The 18,339-nt window shown below is 42.3% G+C and overlaps 1 protein-coding gene across 4 annotated transcripts in view; it reads left to right on the plus strand.

The window, feature by feature from the left end:
• Positions 1-18,339, plus strand: part of nbeal2 (neurobeachin like 2) — a 93,397-nt gene that overhangs the window by 51,382 nt on the left and 23,676 nt on the right. For 3 of the 4 annotated variants that reach the window (XM_031904165.1, XM_031904166.1, XM_031904164.1), the window contains exons 9-20: positions 2,485-2,591; positions 3,357-3,440; positions 12,305-12,388; positions 12,711-12,809; positions 14,132-14,703; positions 14,952-15,084; positions 15,272-15,391; positions 15,768-16,089; positions 16,306-16,388; positions 17,573-17,665; positions 17,771-17,942; positions 18,019-18,152. In XM_031904165.1, the coding sequence (XP_031760025.1) occupies positions 2,485-2,591; positions 3,357-3,440; positions 12,305-12,388; positions 12,711-12,809; positions 14,132-14,703; positions 14,952-15,084; positions 15,272-15,391; positions 15,768-16,089; positions 16,306-16,388; positions 17,573-17,665; positions 17,771-17,942; positions 18,019-18,152 (2,003 nt within the window). The remainder of the gene's footprint in view (positions 1-2,484; positions 2,592-3,356; positions 3,441-12,304; positions 12,389-12,710; positions 12,810-14,131; positions 14,704-14,951; positions 15,085-15,271; positions 15,392-15,767; positions 16,090-16,305; positions 16,389-17,572; positions 17,666-17,770; positions 17,943-18,018; positions 18,153-18,339) is intronic. The other variant, XM_031904167.1, reaches the window with a different exon arrangement.

Below are 18,339 nucleotides of genomic sequence, written 5' to 3' on the forward strand. Positions count from 1 at the left end.
TTCTGAAAGCTCAAGTTGTGTTTGGGTGGAGTTCCCCTTTAACTAAATGCCAATGTCACAATCCTCTCAAAGTTAATGTATGCCCCTTGCAGACCGATTGCCTGGTTGGCAGTTTGTCAAGCCACAGGGCTGCAAGGGTTTCTGTTTATTTTAATTGTAGGGGCTTAAATATGCCCTTGGCCTCAAGGCTACCACCTCTTCACCTCTTCACCCCACAATCCCTCTGTGTCTGATGTCACCCAAACATAAATGAATACTGTAATTGGCCAATAAATGCCAGCCCTTAGAGCCCTGTGGCTTGGCACGCCTCCAGCCCAAACATGGCAACCTTCCCAGGTATCCTGAACTTGTAATTTGCTCATTTGGTTTTACCTTCTTCCTAATGCGCAAATCCGTTCTAATGAAGCCTTAGAATTAATGGCTGCACTAAAAAGTAACCTTACCTTCAGTATTTTCAGTATAATTGCTGAGCCTTACTATATAGAATTGTTGAGCCCTACTATATAGAATCGCCAAGCCCTACTATATAGAATCGCCGAGCCCTACTATATAGAATTGTTGAGCCCTACTATATAGAATCACCGAGCCCTACTATATAGAATCACCGAGCCCTACTATATAGAATCACCGAGCCCTACTATATAGAATCACCGAGCCCTACTATATAGAATCACCGAGCCCTACTATATAGAATCACCGAGCCCTACTATATAGAATCGCCGAGCCCTACTATATAGAATCGCTGAGCCCTACTATATAGAATCGCTGAGCCCTACTATATAGAATCGCTGAGCCCTACTATATAGAATCGCTGAGCCCTACTATATAGAATCCCTGAGCCCTACTATATAGAATCCCTGAGCCCTACTATATAGAATCCCTGAGCCCTACTATATAGAATCGCCGAGCCCTACTATATAGAATCGCTGAGCCCTACTATATAGAATCCCTGAGCCCTACTATATAGAATCTCTGAGCCCTACTATATAGAATCCCTGAGCCCTACTATATAGAATCGCCGAGCCCTACTATATAGAATCGCTGAGCCCTACTATATAGAATCCCTGAGCCCTACTATATAGAATCCCTGAGCCCTACTATATAGAATCGCTGAGCCCTACTATATAGAATCGCTGAGCCCTACTATATAGAATCCCTGAGCCCTACTATATAGAATCTCTGAGCCCTACTATATAGAATCTCTGAGCCCTACTATATAGAATCCCTGAGCCCTACTATATAGAATCTCTGAGCCCTACTATATAGAATCGCTGAGCCCTACTATATAGAATCCCTGAGCCCTACTATATAGAATCACCGAGCCCTACTATATAGAATCCCTGAGCCCTACTATATAGAATCTCTGAGCCCTACTATATAGAATCCCTGAGCCCTACTATATAGAATCCCTGAGCCCTACTATATAGAATCTCTGAGCCCTACTATATAGAATCGCTGAGCCCTACTATATAGAATCCCTGAGCCCTACTATATAGAATCGCCGAGCCCTACTATATAGAATCGCCGAGCCCTACTATATAGAATCGCTGAGCCCTACTTTATAGAATTGCCGAGCCCTACTATATAGAATCGCCGAGCCCTACTATATAGAATCCCTGAGCCCTACTATATAGAATCGCCGAGCCCTACTATATAGAATCGCCGAGCCCTACTATATAGAATCGCCGAGCCCTACTATATAGAATCCCTGAGCCCTACTATATAGAATCCCTGAGCCCTACTATATAGAATCGCCAAGCCCTACTATATAGAATCGCCGAGCCCTACTATATAGAATCGCTGAGCCCTACTTTATAGAATTGCCGAGCCCTACTATATAGAATCGCCGAGCCCTACTATATAGAATCGCCGAGCCCTACTATTTAGAATCGCCGAGCCCTACTATTTAGAATCGCTGAGCCCTACTATATAGAATCTCTGAGCCCTACTATATAGAATCACCGAGCCCTACTATATAGAATTCCCGAGCCCTACTATATAGAATTGCCGAGCCCTACTATATAGAATCCCTGAGCCCTACTATATAGAATCACCGAGCCCTACTATATAGAATCACCGAGCCCTACTATATAGAATCACCGAGCCCTAATATGTAGAATCGTTGAGCCCTACTATATAGAATAGTTAAGCCCTACTATATACAAAGCTGCCTGCCAATCTGACCAGCTTCCCATCTCCTTGCTGTACTTCTTGGGTATGCCAAGGATTCTCTCTGCCGGCTGATGCCTGCTATGGGTGTGGTGGGTGCTCTCCAGTTATTGTACAGCTTAGGGTATAGCACATCGTACCCTTTTTGTGAGGTACACACAAAAAACATATCACTTTCTGGGTAAAGGGTTTCCCAAACCTGTACAAGGTTTCTGCACTAAGAGCTTTATTTGTACATTACTATGTAAGATTTGTGCAGTGCACCTGTATAATTTCACGATTACCTGCTTATCCTTGCCCTTTGTCCTTCTGCAGGAGCGATACCCGAGATGCTGAACTGCGCCGACCGGCCAGTCTTGCAGGCGATATTCCTCAGTAACAACTGCTTTGAGCACATCATCCGGCTCATTCAAAACAGCAAGGTTAGTCTGTGCACTGGGTTTGGGGACGATGTTCCATAGATCCCAAGGATCAGTAGCGTGCTAGGAGTAATCATATCACTGTGTAAATCATTGTTTTGGAACAAGGTTCATGATATATTTTGAATAAACATAAATATACTTTGCTTTACTGGGTAAGCTTAAAGCTTACTCTACTCAGTACCATATAGCTGATCCCCAGGGCTCTGTGTAAAAGCTTTTTAGACATTTTTCCCCCAAAATATTGGTTTGTAAAGTTTGTACTTGCTTTAAGGTGGCAGATCCTTCCTGCCTTTCAAAAGACACTCTAATAAGTGATTTTGCATCCCAGTTTGGTCATCGGAAGAAAGCTCAGTCCCCTTGCTTTGGCCTCTTTGCAGCTTGAACTGGTTTCCAAAACTGAGATATGGCTATTTCAGGCTTTAGGCCCTTCTCTTCCTGTTACCCACCTTTCTCTCTCACCCATAATGCTCCCTACTTGTTGTACAGGCTAATACTATGCAAGCTTGGCTCGGGCACGCTCCATCTCGGCTACTGGCATGTTCCCTATAACTGGGCTAAAGTGTTACATACACTGATGCACGGAACCCTAAATAGCTGGGCCACAGAGATTCCTACTAACATTCATGTATTTACTCCCAGGCCCACACAGTCTAGCTGAGCTGATTGGGGGCTTCCATAATGCCTGTCTTGCTATTCCTGCTGTCTGTCCCTCTGTACCGTCCCTCTTCTCTCTCATGTAACCTCTCTAACCCTCATTTTTGACAGCTTTATTTGAGCAGGGGCCGTGCCCCAGAGGAGAGTGGGAGAGATCTAACCACTCAGTTACTCACCGAGCTTGATATCAGAAAGGTATAGAGTGCCTGTAGCATGCACTGTTGTCTTCCATCTGCTGCTAAATGGCTTCCTTTCCCTTTAACAATCATTTATGTTATCTGTTTTTCATTTATTTAACAACCAATTGTGTCAGGGGAGGGGGTAGGGAATAGTGGGGGGGATAATTTACATTGGTAATGTAAATATGTAAATACAATACACAAAATCTAGGAATATCCTGTAAATTATATCCTTATAATATACAGTTTGGTCCTTTCCCTGTGGGACCAAACTGTAAATTAAATCCTTATAAATGGTGCTTAGTGATGTCATCAGTTATAATCAGAGCTTAGTGATGTCATTTCTGTCACGTGACTCACTGAAACGTGTATATTATAATAGAGTACCCCCTGTTGTAAAATATAAGGATATAAGAAGTCAGCTTGTAGTTCCATGACCTCGGCCTTCGGCCTTGTGCTTTTATATAGTCATGGAACTCCTCAGGGACTTATAATATCCCTATATGTTACAATAGGGGGTACTTTATTCACTATATATTAGAAGGAACTCCTCAGGGGCTTATAATATCCCTATATGTTACAATAGGGGGCACTTTATTCCCTATATATTATAATGGAACTCCTCGGGGGCTTATAATATCCCTATATGTTACAATAGGGGGTACTTTATTCCCTATATAGTATAAGGAACTCCTCGGTGACTTATAATATCCCTATATGTTACAATAGGGGGTACTTTATTCACTATATATTATAAGGAACTCCTCTGTGACTTATAATATCCCTATATGTTACAATAGGGGGCACTTTATTCACTATATATTATAAGGAACTCCTCGGTGACTTATAGGGGCTGATTTACTAACCCACGAATCCGACCCGAATTGGAAAAGTTCCGACTTGAAAACGAACATTTTGCGACTTTTTCGTATGTTTTGCGATTTTTTCGGCGTCTTTACGAATTTTTCGTTACCAATACGATTTTTGCGTAAAAACGCGAGTTTTTCGTAGCCTTTACTAAAGTTGCGTAAAATCTTGCGATTTTTCCGTAGCGTTAAAACTTACGCGAAAAGTTGCGCCTTTTTCGTAGCGTTAAAACGTAAAAGGTGCGAAGTTTCGCGTAAGTTTTAACGCTACGAAAAATCGCAAGATTTTACGCAACTTTCGTAATGGCTACGAAAAACTCGCGTTTTACGCAAAAATCGTATTGGTAACGGAAAAATTCGTAAAGACGCTGAAAAAATCGCAAAAAATACGAAAAAAATCGCAAAATACCGATCTTTACGAAAAAAACGCAATCGGACTCATTTCGACCCGTTCGTGGGTTAGTAAATCAGCCCCATAATATCCCTATATGTTACAATAGGGGGCACTTTATTCACTATATATTATAAGGAACTCCTCTGTGACTTATAATATCCCTATATGTTACAATAGGGGGCACTTTATTCACTATATATTATAAGGAACTCCTCGGGGGCTTATAATATCCCTATATGTTACAATAGGGGGCACTTTATTCACTATATATTATAAGGAACTCCTCTGTGACTTATAATATCCCTATATGTTACAATAGGGGGCACTTTATTCACTATATATTATAAGGAACTCCTCGGTGACTATAAATATCCCTATATTTTACAATTGGGGGTACTTTATTCACTCTATTAACGGTACTTGGTCATCGGTTATAATCGGTGCTTAGTGATGACATTTCTGTCACATGACTCACTGAAACATGTTTATTATAATAAATAATGCACCCCTGCTGTAAAATATAAGGATATAATAAGTCACCTCAGAGTTCCATGACCCGTATTTTGTATGGTCATGGGATTTCTCGGTAACTAATAATATCCTTATATTTGACAACAGAGGGTACATTTTTCACTATATATACCGGCTGCATGGCTGGCGCTTATAGCTCAAAAGCAGCAGAGTGGGTTGAAGTCCCAGCATTCCCATGGAGGGGGAAACGGCAATGCAGACTTGTTGATGTATCTCACCATCCTTAGGGTGTATCATTTGCACACTCAGTATGTGATCCCCTGGGGTCAGGCTCTACCCTGCATTATTAATAACGCTGCTAACGATCAGGAACTGGTTGGACTGGTTCATATGTGCCGGTTCCTGCTTTTTAGTTAAACATAAACAGAAGATTTTTTGTAGAGGGCTGCGCTACCTGCAGGGCTCCAGCTGCACTACAAGTCCCAGCATGGTCCGACACCTATTGGCAATTTATTATTCCCGTAGGACTATAGGAGGGGGGCTGCAAGACCCCCAGCTTTCCAGCGGTTGCTGCAATTGCCATAGAAAGTAGAAAACAGACAGCTGTCCAATGGATAGTTATATGAGCAAAGGCATAACCTAAACTTTTCAGCCCCCTGCAAAAATGCTTTAGGTTCCTATTCTAGCGCTCACCAAACTTGTTGCTCTGCTGTTAGTGATATGGATCACTCCCTCTCCCAGGGCTATAAACTGGTATTACTGTTCTCATTAGTTCTATTAATCATACCAGGATATTAAAGAAGAATTAATGTTTTTCTGTACTTCCTGCTTGAAGGCTGCGCTCTTCCCATCGTCAGGCGAAATCTGGGCCTAGGAATTGCTTTGCTGTCCATGTCAGGGTTCAAGCTCCGCCCCTTCTGGCCAGACCATGGGGAAGAGAACCACTCACGAGCAGGAAGTGCAGAGAATCAGAGCACTGTACTCGGGATGCACCAAATCCAGGATTCCGTTAGGGATTCAGCCTTTTTCAGCAGGATTCAGACGAATCCATGTTCCTGGCTGAACCAAACCTGAATCCTTAAAATCACATGACTTTTCGTCACATAAACATGAAAGTTGAAAACCCTTCTTCCCCCTTTCCCTCTAAAGGGGTTTCTCACCTTTAAATTAACTTTTAGTATGACATTGAAATTGATATTCTGAGGCAATTTGAAAATTCTTTTTAGTTATTTGACTTTTTGTTTAGCAGCTCTCCAGTTTGGAATTTCAGCAGCTATCTGGTTGCTAGGGTCTTGTTTACCTTAGCAAGCAGACAGTGGTTTGAATGGAAGACAGGAATATGAGTAGGAAAGGAACTAAATACAGGTGTCGGACCCCTTATCCCATTATCCAGAAATCTCCGAATTACGGAAAGCCCGTCTCCCATAGACTCTATTTTAATCAAGTAATTCAGATTTTTAAAATTGATTTCCTTTTTCTCTGTAATAATAAAACAGTACCTGTACTTGATCCCAACTAAGATATAATTACCCCTTATTGGGGGCAGAACAGCCCTATTGGGTTTATTTAATGATTAAATGATTCCCTTTTCTCTGTAATAATAAAACAGTACCTTGTAATTGATCCCAACTAAGATATAATTACACCTTATTGGGGGCAGAACAGCCCTATTGGGGTTATTTAATGGTTAAATGATTCCCTTTTCTCTGTAATAATAAAACAGTACCTGTACTTGATCCCAACTAAAATATAATTACCCCTTATTGGGGCAGAACAGCCCTATTGGGTTTATTTAATGGTTAAATGATTCCCTTTTCTCTGTAATAATAAAACAGTATCTGTACTTAATACAAACTAAGATATAATTACCCCTTATTGGGGGCAGAACAGCCCTATTGGGTTTATTTCATGGTTAAATGATTCCCTTTTCTCTGTAATCATAAAACAGTACCTGTACTTAATACAAACTAAGATATAATTACCCCTTATTGGGGGCAGAACAGCCCTATTGGGTTTATTTAATGGTTAAATGATTCCCTTTTCTCTGTAATAATAAAACAGTACCTGTACTTGATCCCAACTAAGATATAATTACCCCTTATTGGGGGCAGAACAGCCCTATTGGGTTTATTTAATGTTAAATGATTCCCTTTTCTCTGTAATCATAAAACAGTACCTGTACTTGATCCCAACTAAGATATAATTAACCCTTATTGGGGGCAGAACAGCCCTATTGGGTTTATTTAATGGTTAAATGATTCCCTTTTCTCAGTAATCATAAAACAGTACCTGTACTTGATCCCAACTAAGATATAATTACCCCTTATTGGGGGCAGAACAGCCCTATTGGGTTTATTTAATGGTTAAATGATTCCCTTTTCTCTGTAATAATAAAACAGTACCTGTACTTGATCCCAACTAAGATATAATTACCCCTTATTGGGGGCAGAACAGCCCTATTGGGTTTATTTAATGGTTAAATGATTCCCTTTTCTCTGTAATAATAAAACAGTACCTGTACTTGATCCCAACTAAGATATAATTACCCCTTATTGGGGCAGAACAGCCCTATTGGGTTTATTTAATGGTTAAATGATTCCCTTTTCTCTGTAATAATAAAACAGTATCTGTACTTGATCCCAACTAAGATATAATTAATCCTTATTGGATGCAAAACAATCCTATTGGATTTAATGAATGTTTTATTGTTTTTTCAGTAGACTTAAGGTATGAAGATCCAAAATACGGAAAGACCCCTTATCCGGAATACCCTTGGTCCCGAGCATTCTGGATAACGGGTCCTATACCTGTTTAAAGATAAGGAATAAAAACAAACAAAATAATAAAATTGTAAGCTCAAAGAGCAATAAGTTTTGGCTGCCGGGGTTAGTGACCCCTATTTGAAAGCTGAAAAGATGTACAAGAAGGCACATAATTAAAAAAAAAAAGTATAAAAAAAAAAATAATGAAGACTAGTTGCAAAGTTGCTAAAATAGGGCATTCTGTAAAATACTGTAAAATACTTAACGTGAAGAACATTTGCACATTTAATATTAGTATTACATCTGGAAACATTGCAAGCTGGTTATTACATGCAGATTTCCCCTTTAATATTGTTGATGGGTGTGTGAGATACACATTGGATCAAAATCTGATAGGAAATGTGAATGTTGCACCGTAAGCTTTAGTGCACAATATAAATATACACAGCTAGAACATCTCAACATTTTGTGACCTGCGTGACTCCTCCTTTCCTTGGGGTCCCCCAGTCCTTATAATTAGAGCCCACAGGAGTTAATTAAAACACTGAAAAGTAAAACTGTTGAAGGTTAATTAGCGCTGATGAGCAGGTCTCTATCCACTGTTACTGGAATACACCTCTGGGATATATACAGTGGGATGAGATATATGGGTGGCACAGTGTTATGGCATTATGGGATATATAGATAGCACAGTGAAGGTTGTGGGGGATATATAGGTGGTATAGTATGATGGGATTCATAAGTGGCACTGATAGATAGATAGGTGGTATAGTGTTGTGGTATGATGGGATTCATAAGTGGCACTGATAGATAGATAGGTGGTATAGTGTTGTGGTATGATGGGATTCATATGTGGCACTGATAGATAGGTGGTATAGTGTTGTGGTATGATGGGATTCATATGTGGCACTGATAGATAGGTGGTATAGTGTTGTGGTATGATGGGATTCATATGTTGCACTGATAGATAGGTGGTATAGTGTTGTGGTATGATGGGATTCATATGTGGCACTGATAGATATATATGTGTCACAGTGATGGCAGTGGAAATATATAGGCGATACAGTATTATGGGATATATACAGTAGGTAGTACACTGTGAAATATATAGGTGGCACAGTGTTTTATGCAGTTAATAGTATGAAATGTGTGGGTGTATCTAGAATACATATAACCCCCTCTCCATGTGTAAAGCTGGCCATACTGCTGATATATAGGTGGCACAGTGTATTATGCAGTTAATAGTATGGAATGCGTGGGTGTATCTAGAATACATATAACCCCCTCTCCATGTGTAAAGCTGGCCATACTGCTGATATATAGGTGGCACAGTGTATTATGCAGTTAATAGTATGGAATGCGTGGGTGTATCTAGAATACATATAACCCCCTCTCCATGTGTAAAGCTGGCCATACTGCCGATATATAGGTGGCACAGTGTATTATGCAGTTAATAGTATGGAATGCGTGGGTGTATCTAGAATACATATAACCCCCTCTCCATGTGTAAAGCTGGCCATACTGCCGATATATAGGTGGCACAGTGTATTATGCAGTTAATAGTATGGAATGCGTGGGTGTATCTAGAATACAAATAACCCCCTTTCCATGTGTAATGTTGGCCATACTGCTGCTGATTCGAGTTCTTTAGACTGATTCGGCAGCTTATCTTCCCATGTATGGGACCCCCCGACGGGCCTGCCTGATCGATATTTGGGCAAAAATTGGGCAGGTTGGGATGTGGTCATCAGTCAGACGGTGCCTATGCCACCTATGCCTATGGCCAAATGATCAAATTAATCGGCTATCACCAACCTTAGGTGGGCATATCGGAAGAAGATCCACTTGTTACCTCGCCAAACAAGCAGATCTCAACGTGTATGGCCACCTTAACACTACATAGGAGATGACAGCCCTTTGGCTTTTGGAGCTTAGTTGTTAGTGCAGCATCCTGAGCAAAATGGCCCGAGAGCTCTAACATTATGTTTGTTAAATCCCTAATAAATATGTAGAGCAGGTGTCTCTTATCTGTCAGCAGCTCTCATAGAACCAAATAACTGGCGAGGCTCCGGGAGAGGAGCAGAGCTATTAATCCTGCTAACACGTGCTTTATAGCCTGGGAGATGGCAGCACAGATAGACAGCGAGGCTTCTGATAAACTAAACATGGTACTGAGGAACCCCTCTCTGTGCCGCTGGGGATTAATGAGCTGCCAGCTAAAGAGCTGCAGTAATTCTCCCTAGCACTCACACACCCCTTCCATTTCCTACAGGCAGGTACACAAAGGAGAGAATGTGTTACTGTATTTACTCTACTGTCTTTCTCTTTTATTAAACATACTTTGTGCTCGAGTCACTGCTCCATCCATAAACCCCCAGAACTCCTCAAGCTTTCAAGTGTGTTCTCTGTCAGGATATTAGAAGTCAAGGAGGGGTTCTGTAGGCATAAGGCTGAGTATTACAGTATTGTAAGGGATAATGTGCCCCCTAGTGTAAATTATAAGGATATTAGAAGTTCCTGAGGGGTTCTGTGACCATATAAAGGCACAAGGCTGCAGGCTGAGTTATCCAGGGAACTGAGTATCACTCATGTATTATAAGGGATAATGTACCCCCTACTGTAAATGATAAGGATATTAGCAGTCACTGAGGGGTTCTGTGCCCATATAAAGGCACAAGGCTGCAGGCTGAGTTATACAGGGAACTCTGAGTATCACTCATGTATTATAAGGGATAATGTACCCCCTACTGTAAATGATAAGGATATTAGCAGTGACTGAGGGGTTCTGTGCCCATATAAAGGCACAAGGCTGCAGGCTGAGTTATACAGGGAACTCTGAGTATCACTCATGTATTATAAGGGATAATGTACCCCCTACTGTAAATGATAAGGATATTAGCAGTGACTGAGGGGTTCTGTGCCCATATAAAGGCACAAGGCTGCAGGCTGAGTTATACAGGGAACTCTGAGTATCACTCATGTATTATAAGGGATAATGTACCCCCTACTGTAAATGATAAGGATATTAGCAGTCACTGAGGGGTTCTGTGCCCATATAAAGGCACAAGGCTGCAGGCTGAGTTATACAGGGAACTCTGAGTATCACTCATGTATTATAAGGGATAATGTACCCCCTACTGTAAATGATAAGGATATTAGCAGTCACTGAGGGGTTCTGTGCCCATATAAAGGCACAAGGCTGCAGGCTGAGTTATACAGGGAACTCTGAGGAAAAATGTGCCCCCTAGTGTAAATGATAAGGATATTAGAAGTTCCAGAGGGGTTTTGTTACCATATAAAGGCACTTTTACTGCCAACAAGATAGGTAATCTTCACAGGGTCCTTTGCAGCTGTACGAATTGTTTTTCAGCCCCTGAAGCGATTAGAAACATGTAAACTCAATGTTTGATGGGAAACTTTGCAGTTAAAACGTCATATCCTGTTCTTCACAACTCACAGCCTTTGATAAGGATGATTATCACTCTCATGTTTTTTTTCCAGTATAAGCTTATTGTTAATATCTAGCTAGAACATGTATTCACAGTTCTGCTTCTGTTCCCATCTATATCTCCCAGCATTTAAAGCAAGCGTATGGTGCAGGAATTGCAGCCAAGCAAAAGACAGGAAACAATTATTTTATTTTCTCCCCATTATTAAAGCTTTATATTAAAACCTACTGCTTTTACAATGCAGTTTGGTTCCATGGCAAGTAGAAGAACCTACCCACTTGTATTTACAGCATTAATGTAGCATATTGGTTTAATCCTCTCCCCAATGATATTGAATACTAATTACATAGAGAGCAAGGATGCCCATACACTTGCTTTCCCCTCCTTGTTGGACTTAAGGGAGGGAGCAGAGGTTAAACATTAGGGATTTATAGTGCAGTACAGTATAGGCAGTACGTTTCTGTTGAAAAATGTTGGCCCTTTTTTAATTTATTTAGAAGTTACTGTGCAAACTACCTGGGCTTTGTGTGAATTAGTGTTGGTGATAATCTGGTTTTAATGGTGGTGGGATATTCTGTTGGTGGCTGAGGCATGTTCTGTGCTCGGTGTTTGGTGGCAATTAGCGGAAAGGCCCTAGAGCAAAGCTCCTCAGCCCCTCTCCTCAGGTACCCATAACGGTGCTGCTGAATTTAAGCTTGATTATATAAGCTACAGAATTCAGGGATTTAGCAGAGTCGCTTATTCACTACTTACCCATGGAACATTCTGGCAGTTGCAGTGAGAACACTATGTTGTGTACCCGTCTCCTCAGTCGAGTTTGTCTCAGACAGATATCCTTGAGTTCTGCACCGTTCTGGGTGGCTGTGGCCTGTGTTTGAGGAGCTCTGATCGAGAACCCCAAGGCTTTTCAGTTCAATGTACTTTCACCTTTTGTTCAGGTTCTTGATAGCGACTCAGACTCCATTACAGTAAATGCCATTGGTGTACTGACTTCCATCATGAGAAATTCCCCTGCAGCTAAGGTAAGTGTTACCTGATCTTTACCGTGCTGGGTTGGGTACAAATGAAACGGCATCCGTGCCTCAGAAGGTTTTCCTTGCGTGTCTTTGTGGCAAGGACTCTCTTGGAAGGACTTACAATAGTGGCGTACACTGTAAACCCCCAAACATGCATATTTTATGCATCCAGTACAATAAATAAAACTGCAAAGTGAGGAGATAATGCCTGGTTCCCCTTTCAATATAAGCCGTGCCATACAACCAAGCCATATTTCAGCTTAGAGCTTCATATAAGCCATGCTAAGTTATATGTCACCAATGCACCTACTATTTTTCCTCCCATCAGGAGGTGTTCAAAGAACGAATTGGTTATTCCCATCTCTACGAGGTCCTAAAGAGCCGAAGCCAGTCCACCAAGCCCCTTCTTCAGGAGTTACTTAACATGGTGAGTAGGCTTTTAGCTTCCTTTCCTTCATGTGTCCAGGACTCAGCCTATGTTTCTTGTTGTGTTTAGTGAGTTTGAGAGCCAGCCTTCTGTCCCTGGTGAGTTTGGTAGTGTTTCTCCACTCCATGGTGAGTTTGGGAGTGTTCTTACACTCTATGGTGACTTTGGGAGTGTTCATACACTGCTTGGTGAGTTTGAGAGTGTGTCTCCTCTCCTTGGTGAGTTTTGGAGTGTTTATCCATTCCTTTGTGAGTTTGGGAGTGTTCCTTCTCTCCTTGGTGAGTTTGGGAGCATTCATCCACGCCTTGGTGAGTTTGGGAGTGTTCTTTCTCTCTTTGGTGAGTTTGGGAGCATTCCTTCTCTCTTTGGTGACTTTCAGAGCATTCCTTCTCTCCTTGGTGAGTTTCAGAGTGTTCCTTCTCTCCTTGGTGAGTTTGTGAGTGTTCTTCCACTCCTTGGTGAGTTTGGGAGCATTCTTCCACTCCTTGGTGAGTTCTGGGGTGTTGCTCCACTCCTTGGTGAGTTCTGGGGTGTTCCTGCACTCCTTGGTAGGTTCTGGGGTGTTCTTCCACTGCTTGGTTAGTTTCGGAGCGCTCCTTCTCTCCTTGGTGAGTTTGGGAGTGTTCCTTCCCTCCTTGCTGAGTTTGGGAGCATTCCTTCTCTCCTTGCTGAGTTTGGGAGCATTCCTTCTCTCCTTGGTGAGTTTGGGAGCGTTCCTTCTCTCCTTGGTGAGTTTGGAAGTGTTCCTTCTCTCCTTGGTGAGTTTGGGAGCGTTCTTTCTCTCCTTGGTGAGTTTGGGAGTGTTCCTTCTCTCCTTGGTGACTTTGGGAGCGTTCCTTCTCTCCTTGGTGAGTTTGGGAGCGTTCCTTCTCACCTTTCTGAGTTTAGGAGTGTTCCTCAATTCCTTTGTAAGTTTGGGAGCGTTCCTTCTCACCTTGCTGAGTTGGGGAGCCAGCCTTCTTTCCTTGATAAGCTGTTTGGGAGCCAGCTCCCTTTTCTCTATGAGAGTATTGTGGGAATCATTGTTTTGCTCTTTGAAACATCCTTGCTCAGCCTGACATTGCCCCTGCAGTTTTACCTGCGTCACATAGATTATATTTATACTATAATTTTTTGTGTTGTTTTACTGTTCTACTATCCCAGAATAAATGTCAGACTGTATACGTAAATATAGCCTGGTGCCACATTCTTCTTAGCTGCACCAGTAGCTCAAATATTTGCACTTTATAGAGTCTCTGTGTTACTGTCACTTGTTCTTTGTATTATGGAAGGGCTTCAGAAGTGGCCTCTTTTCTCACTTGTGTTTGATTTGTTCCCTCCAGGCCGTGGAAACTGATCACAACTCTTGTTCTATGCACTGTATCCAAAATGAGCAACCATTGCTAATCCTGGTCCAGTGGATCCCTGAGCTAGCACCTCGTGACATCCAGATACTGGTTTCTGAGTGGCTGAAAAGCACCTGTGACTCCTCCCTCCAGAACCGCATGATTTGTGTGCAGGCAGGAATGGTTGGCCAGATCCTCTTGGCTCTCCAGCACGAGACAGAACTCGATGGCAAGTGTGTAGAAAACCTTATCCATCTTCTACAAGTACTGGGACGGCTTTCCATCCGACCTACTGAACTCCGAGACCTGCTCAGGCTCCTTAGGACTGAGGGTAACTGCTGCCATCGGTATGCAACTCAGGTCATCCGGGCTCTCTCTGCAATGGCCAGGAAGGATGGTCCAGAGCGCGCCCTGCAGTATTTTGATCTAACACCTAGTATGTCAGGCATTATGGTGCCAACCATGCAGAAGTGGCCTGGAACAGGCTTTGCCTTTCATGCCTGGGTATGCCTGAATGAGGTTGGAACAGACGAGTTACTGGCTGGAAGAAAGCGCAAACAGTTGTATAGGTAATTAGGCACTGCTGTATTGTTTCTGTTAGACAGCATTGTATGAGAGTATAGCTTATTTCGGGCTCAAAACATTCCTTCTCTCTGCTTGTGTTTATAAACATGTCTAGGAGCTGCCATATTGTTTCTGTTAGGCAGCACAGTAGACATTACCTCTAATTTTAAGTCTTATATATACAAATTCTCTCTCCAGCCCTTCTTTAAGCTTGGACCACAGCGTAGTCATTATTGCCCTTGTCTGGCTTTAGTTTTTTTGCAGCCAGCGGGACTGGTTTTGAGGCTTTCTTCACCACAGATGGGATGCTGGTTGTGGCTGTTTGCACCAAAAAGGAATACATGACTGTGGCATTGCCTGAATTTCAGTTCAACGACTCTATGTGGGTAAGTTCATTGGGCAAGGAGCATTGAGTTTCAGTGTATAATGATGAAGGTAACCAGGGTGCATTGTGTTACATTGTGTAACAATACAACTCACAACCAGGAAACTTTATGAAATATCACTCACAGTATGTGCCAGCTGCTTGGGGGCAGTTAATAAGACTAACATTCTTTTCTCATGGTTGGCCAGCACTGTCTGGACATTGTACATGTTGCAGGGCGTCGTCCTTTTGGCCAGAATATGGTGAATATTTATACAGACGGACAGCTGAGGAAGGTGGCCCAGCTTCGTTTCCCCTCCCTAAATGAGGTAAGTACACAAATGGAGGTTTCCTAGTAATCTCGCCCTCCTCATGTGTCACTGTCAGGTTACACACACCTTGAATGCACCTAGAAATGCCAGATACAGGACAGGAGTCTCTGAGGTTATTCTGTGATGTACACTCAGGTAACATTAATTAGCCATTTAGAGGCTTGAGCAAGTAGCTAATCATAGCATTAGAAGGGCCGGAATAACAGCATTCGAATGTTATCAAAGCCAAATCGATAAAAACTGCAATAAAGTGTGTGAAGGTGCCTCTCTATGGAATTGCGTTTATAGGGATTACTTGTTTAAATAGGTTCTGTGGCTTCTGTTCCACAAAGCAAAAATATCTCATCATGTTTTTTTTTTTCCATATTCCCAGTCTTTTACTTCTTGCTGCATTGGATCTGCTGGAAATCGCACTACTACCACCATAGTTACCTCTCCAAACCATGCTCCAGACCTCACGTTTGCCTCACACTCGGCCCTTAGCCGATCTCAATCCTTTCCTGCCTCAGCTCCAGTGCATGGCTGGGGACAGGGCTCTGCACAGAACTCCCGGGAGGCTCAGGTCTCTGTCATAGTGGCAGGGACTCAAGACACCGAGTGGGGGAGACCTACATCATTGGAAGGTCACTTGGGCACTGTGGCCATTTTTCACGACACACTGCAAGCAAATCATGTGAAGGCCCTTTATCTGGCAGGTAAATGCCCAGTTATTAATTCTGGTGTTGATAGGGAGACCTTACTCTATGTTTGGGTTTACAGCAGTCCAACCTGCAAGCTTTCCTCAATAATTAATCAACAATAATACACCCTACCTCTTGTTCCTGTTCTAAGGCTTTGGTCCTACACTTCCAGTTGCCTGGTAAGGTAAATAGAGACTAAATTATATACCAAGGCTGTGTATGTTTTTCTAGGACCAAACTATGTGACCCCATTCAAGCCAGAAAGTGAATTCTCTGATCTGGGCCCTAAACTTCTGCTCTTCTACACACCCCAGGTACGTAAGTATTGCAGTCCGTCAATACCGTATATAACAGTACAATATACTAGCCTTGCTGGTTGCCCTTCATACCTGGCAGGTATATGCCTTCCGTAAGAGATTCTTAGTGCAAAAGGTTATTGTCTGGTAAAGCCATTCCCTGACATCATGTGGCCACTGGGGGGGCTGTACCATCTCTGCTTATAGACAATATTTGTGTCACTGTTGCTGTAAGTTAGTTCCGATTCCATTTGTTAAATAAATGCCCCCCTAATTCTACAGGAACAACCCCTAAGTTTGCTTATAGTCAGTACTGAGAGATACCATAAAATTGTGCTGTGCTAAAGCTAGCTAGCTGGTTTGTGCAAGTGGTACCAAGGCCCACATATTTTGCTGACACCTTAACTCAGCGATCCCCAACCTTTCTTATTTGAGAGCCACAGTCAAATATAAAAAGACTTGGAGAGCAACACAAGCACCATAAAAGTCCATGGAGGAGCCAAATAAGGGCTGTGATTGGCTATTAGGGGCCTCTATGCACCCTATCAGCTTACAGGGGCTTTATTTGGTAGGAAATCTTGTTTTTATTCAACCAAAATTTGCCACCAAGTCAGGAATTCAAAAATAACTCCCTGGTTTGGGGGCACTGAGAGCAACATCCAAGGGGTTGGTGAGCAACATGTTGGGAATCACTGCCTTAATGGAACAGTAACACCAAAAAATGAAAGTGTATAAAAGTAACTAAAATATAATGTGCTGCTGCCCTGCACTGGTAAAAGTTGTGTGTTTACTTCAGAAAGTCTACTATAATTTATATAAATAAGCTGCTGTGTAGCCATGGAGGCAGCCATTCAAAGGAGAAAAGGCACAGGCACATAGCAGATAACAGATAAAACACTATTGTATTCTACAGAGCTTATCTGTTATCTGCTATGTAACCTGTGCCTTTTCTCATTTTTTCCAGCTTGAATGGCTGCCCCCGGGGCTACACAGCAGCTTATTATATAAATTATAGTAGTGTTACTGTAGCAAACACACCAGTTTTACCAGTGCAGGGCAACAGTGCATTATATTTTTATTACTTTAAAGCTCTTTCATTTTTTAGTGTTACTGTTCCTTTAACTACTTTTATATAAGAAGTGATAAATCGCTGTACATTGCTGTCTGTATAAATACTTCATTGCAGTACTTGGTTGTTACAGGCATCTAAAAACAACATCTGCCTGGATTTGTCCCCAAGTCGATTGTTTGATGGAAGACTGACAGGACACCGGGTTGTGACGTGGGACATTAAGGTATCTGCCGGTTGTTACTGCAGGACTTTGTCCTGATGCCAGACTAGAACAGGCTCTTACTTCTTGTGTCCTGTAGAGTTATTGCCCTTGTCTGTTCCCCTCCAGGATGTAGTGAACTGCGTGGGAGGCATGGGAGCTTTCCTTCCACTTCTGAACCAGGTCGCCTCCCAGACCAGTGAGGCTTTAGAGACTCAAGAGACACATGACCTTGTGGGTCCCGAACTCACCTCCTCCAGGAACGCCCAAGGAATGCAGCTTCCTCTAGGAAAATCATCAGGTATGTTCCTCTTATATTTGAGCCATGTCTCCCTCTGGTACCTTGCCTGGACCTGTCCTATTCTCTATACCCACAGAGAGCAGACTGGAGCGCAATGGAGTAGCAGCATTCCTTCTGATGATCAAAAACTTCATCCAACACCACCCAGTCAACCAGGAGAGCCTGTTGCAGTGCCATGGGTCAGCGATTATAGGTGCCCTCATGCAAAAGGTGAGAAAGCATTTTAGGGTTATATATTTGGCAAAATTGTTCAGTTGTAAATTTGATGTTGTGAGTGGGGCAGTCAGTGCAAGGTCCTTCTCATCTCCCAGAACCAAGGGGACATGATTACTCTGTACAAGTACATTAGAGAGGATTATAGGCAGATAGGGGGATTCTTTTTTCCCATAAAAAGGAT

Source organism: Xenopus tropicalis, chromosome 6, assembly GCF_000004195.4.
Source record: "Xenopus tropicalis strain Nigerian chromosome 6, UCB_Xtro_10.0, whole genome shotgun sequence".
NCBI lineage: Eukaryota > Metazoa > Chordata > Amphibia > Anura > Pipidae > Xenopus > Xenopus tropicalis.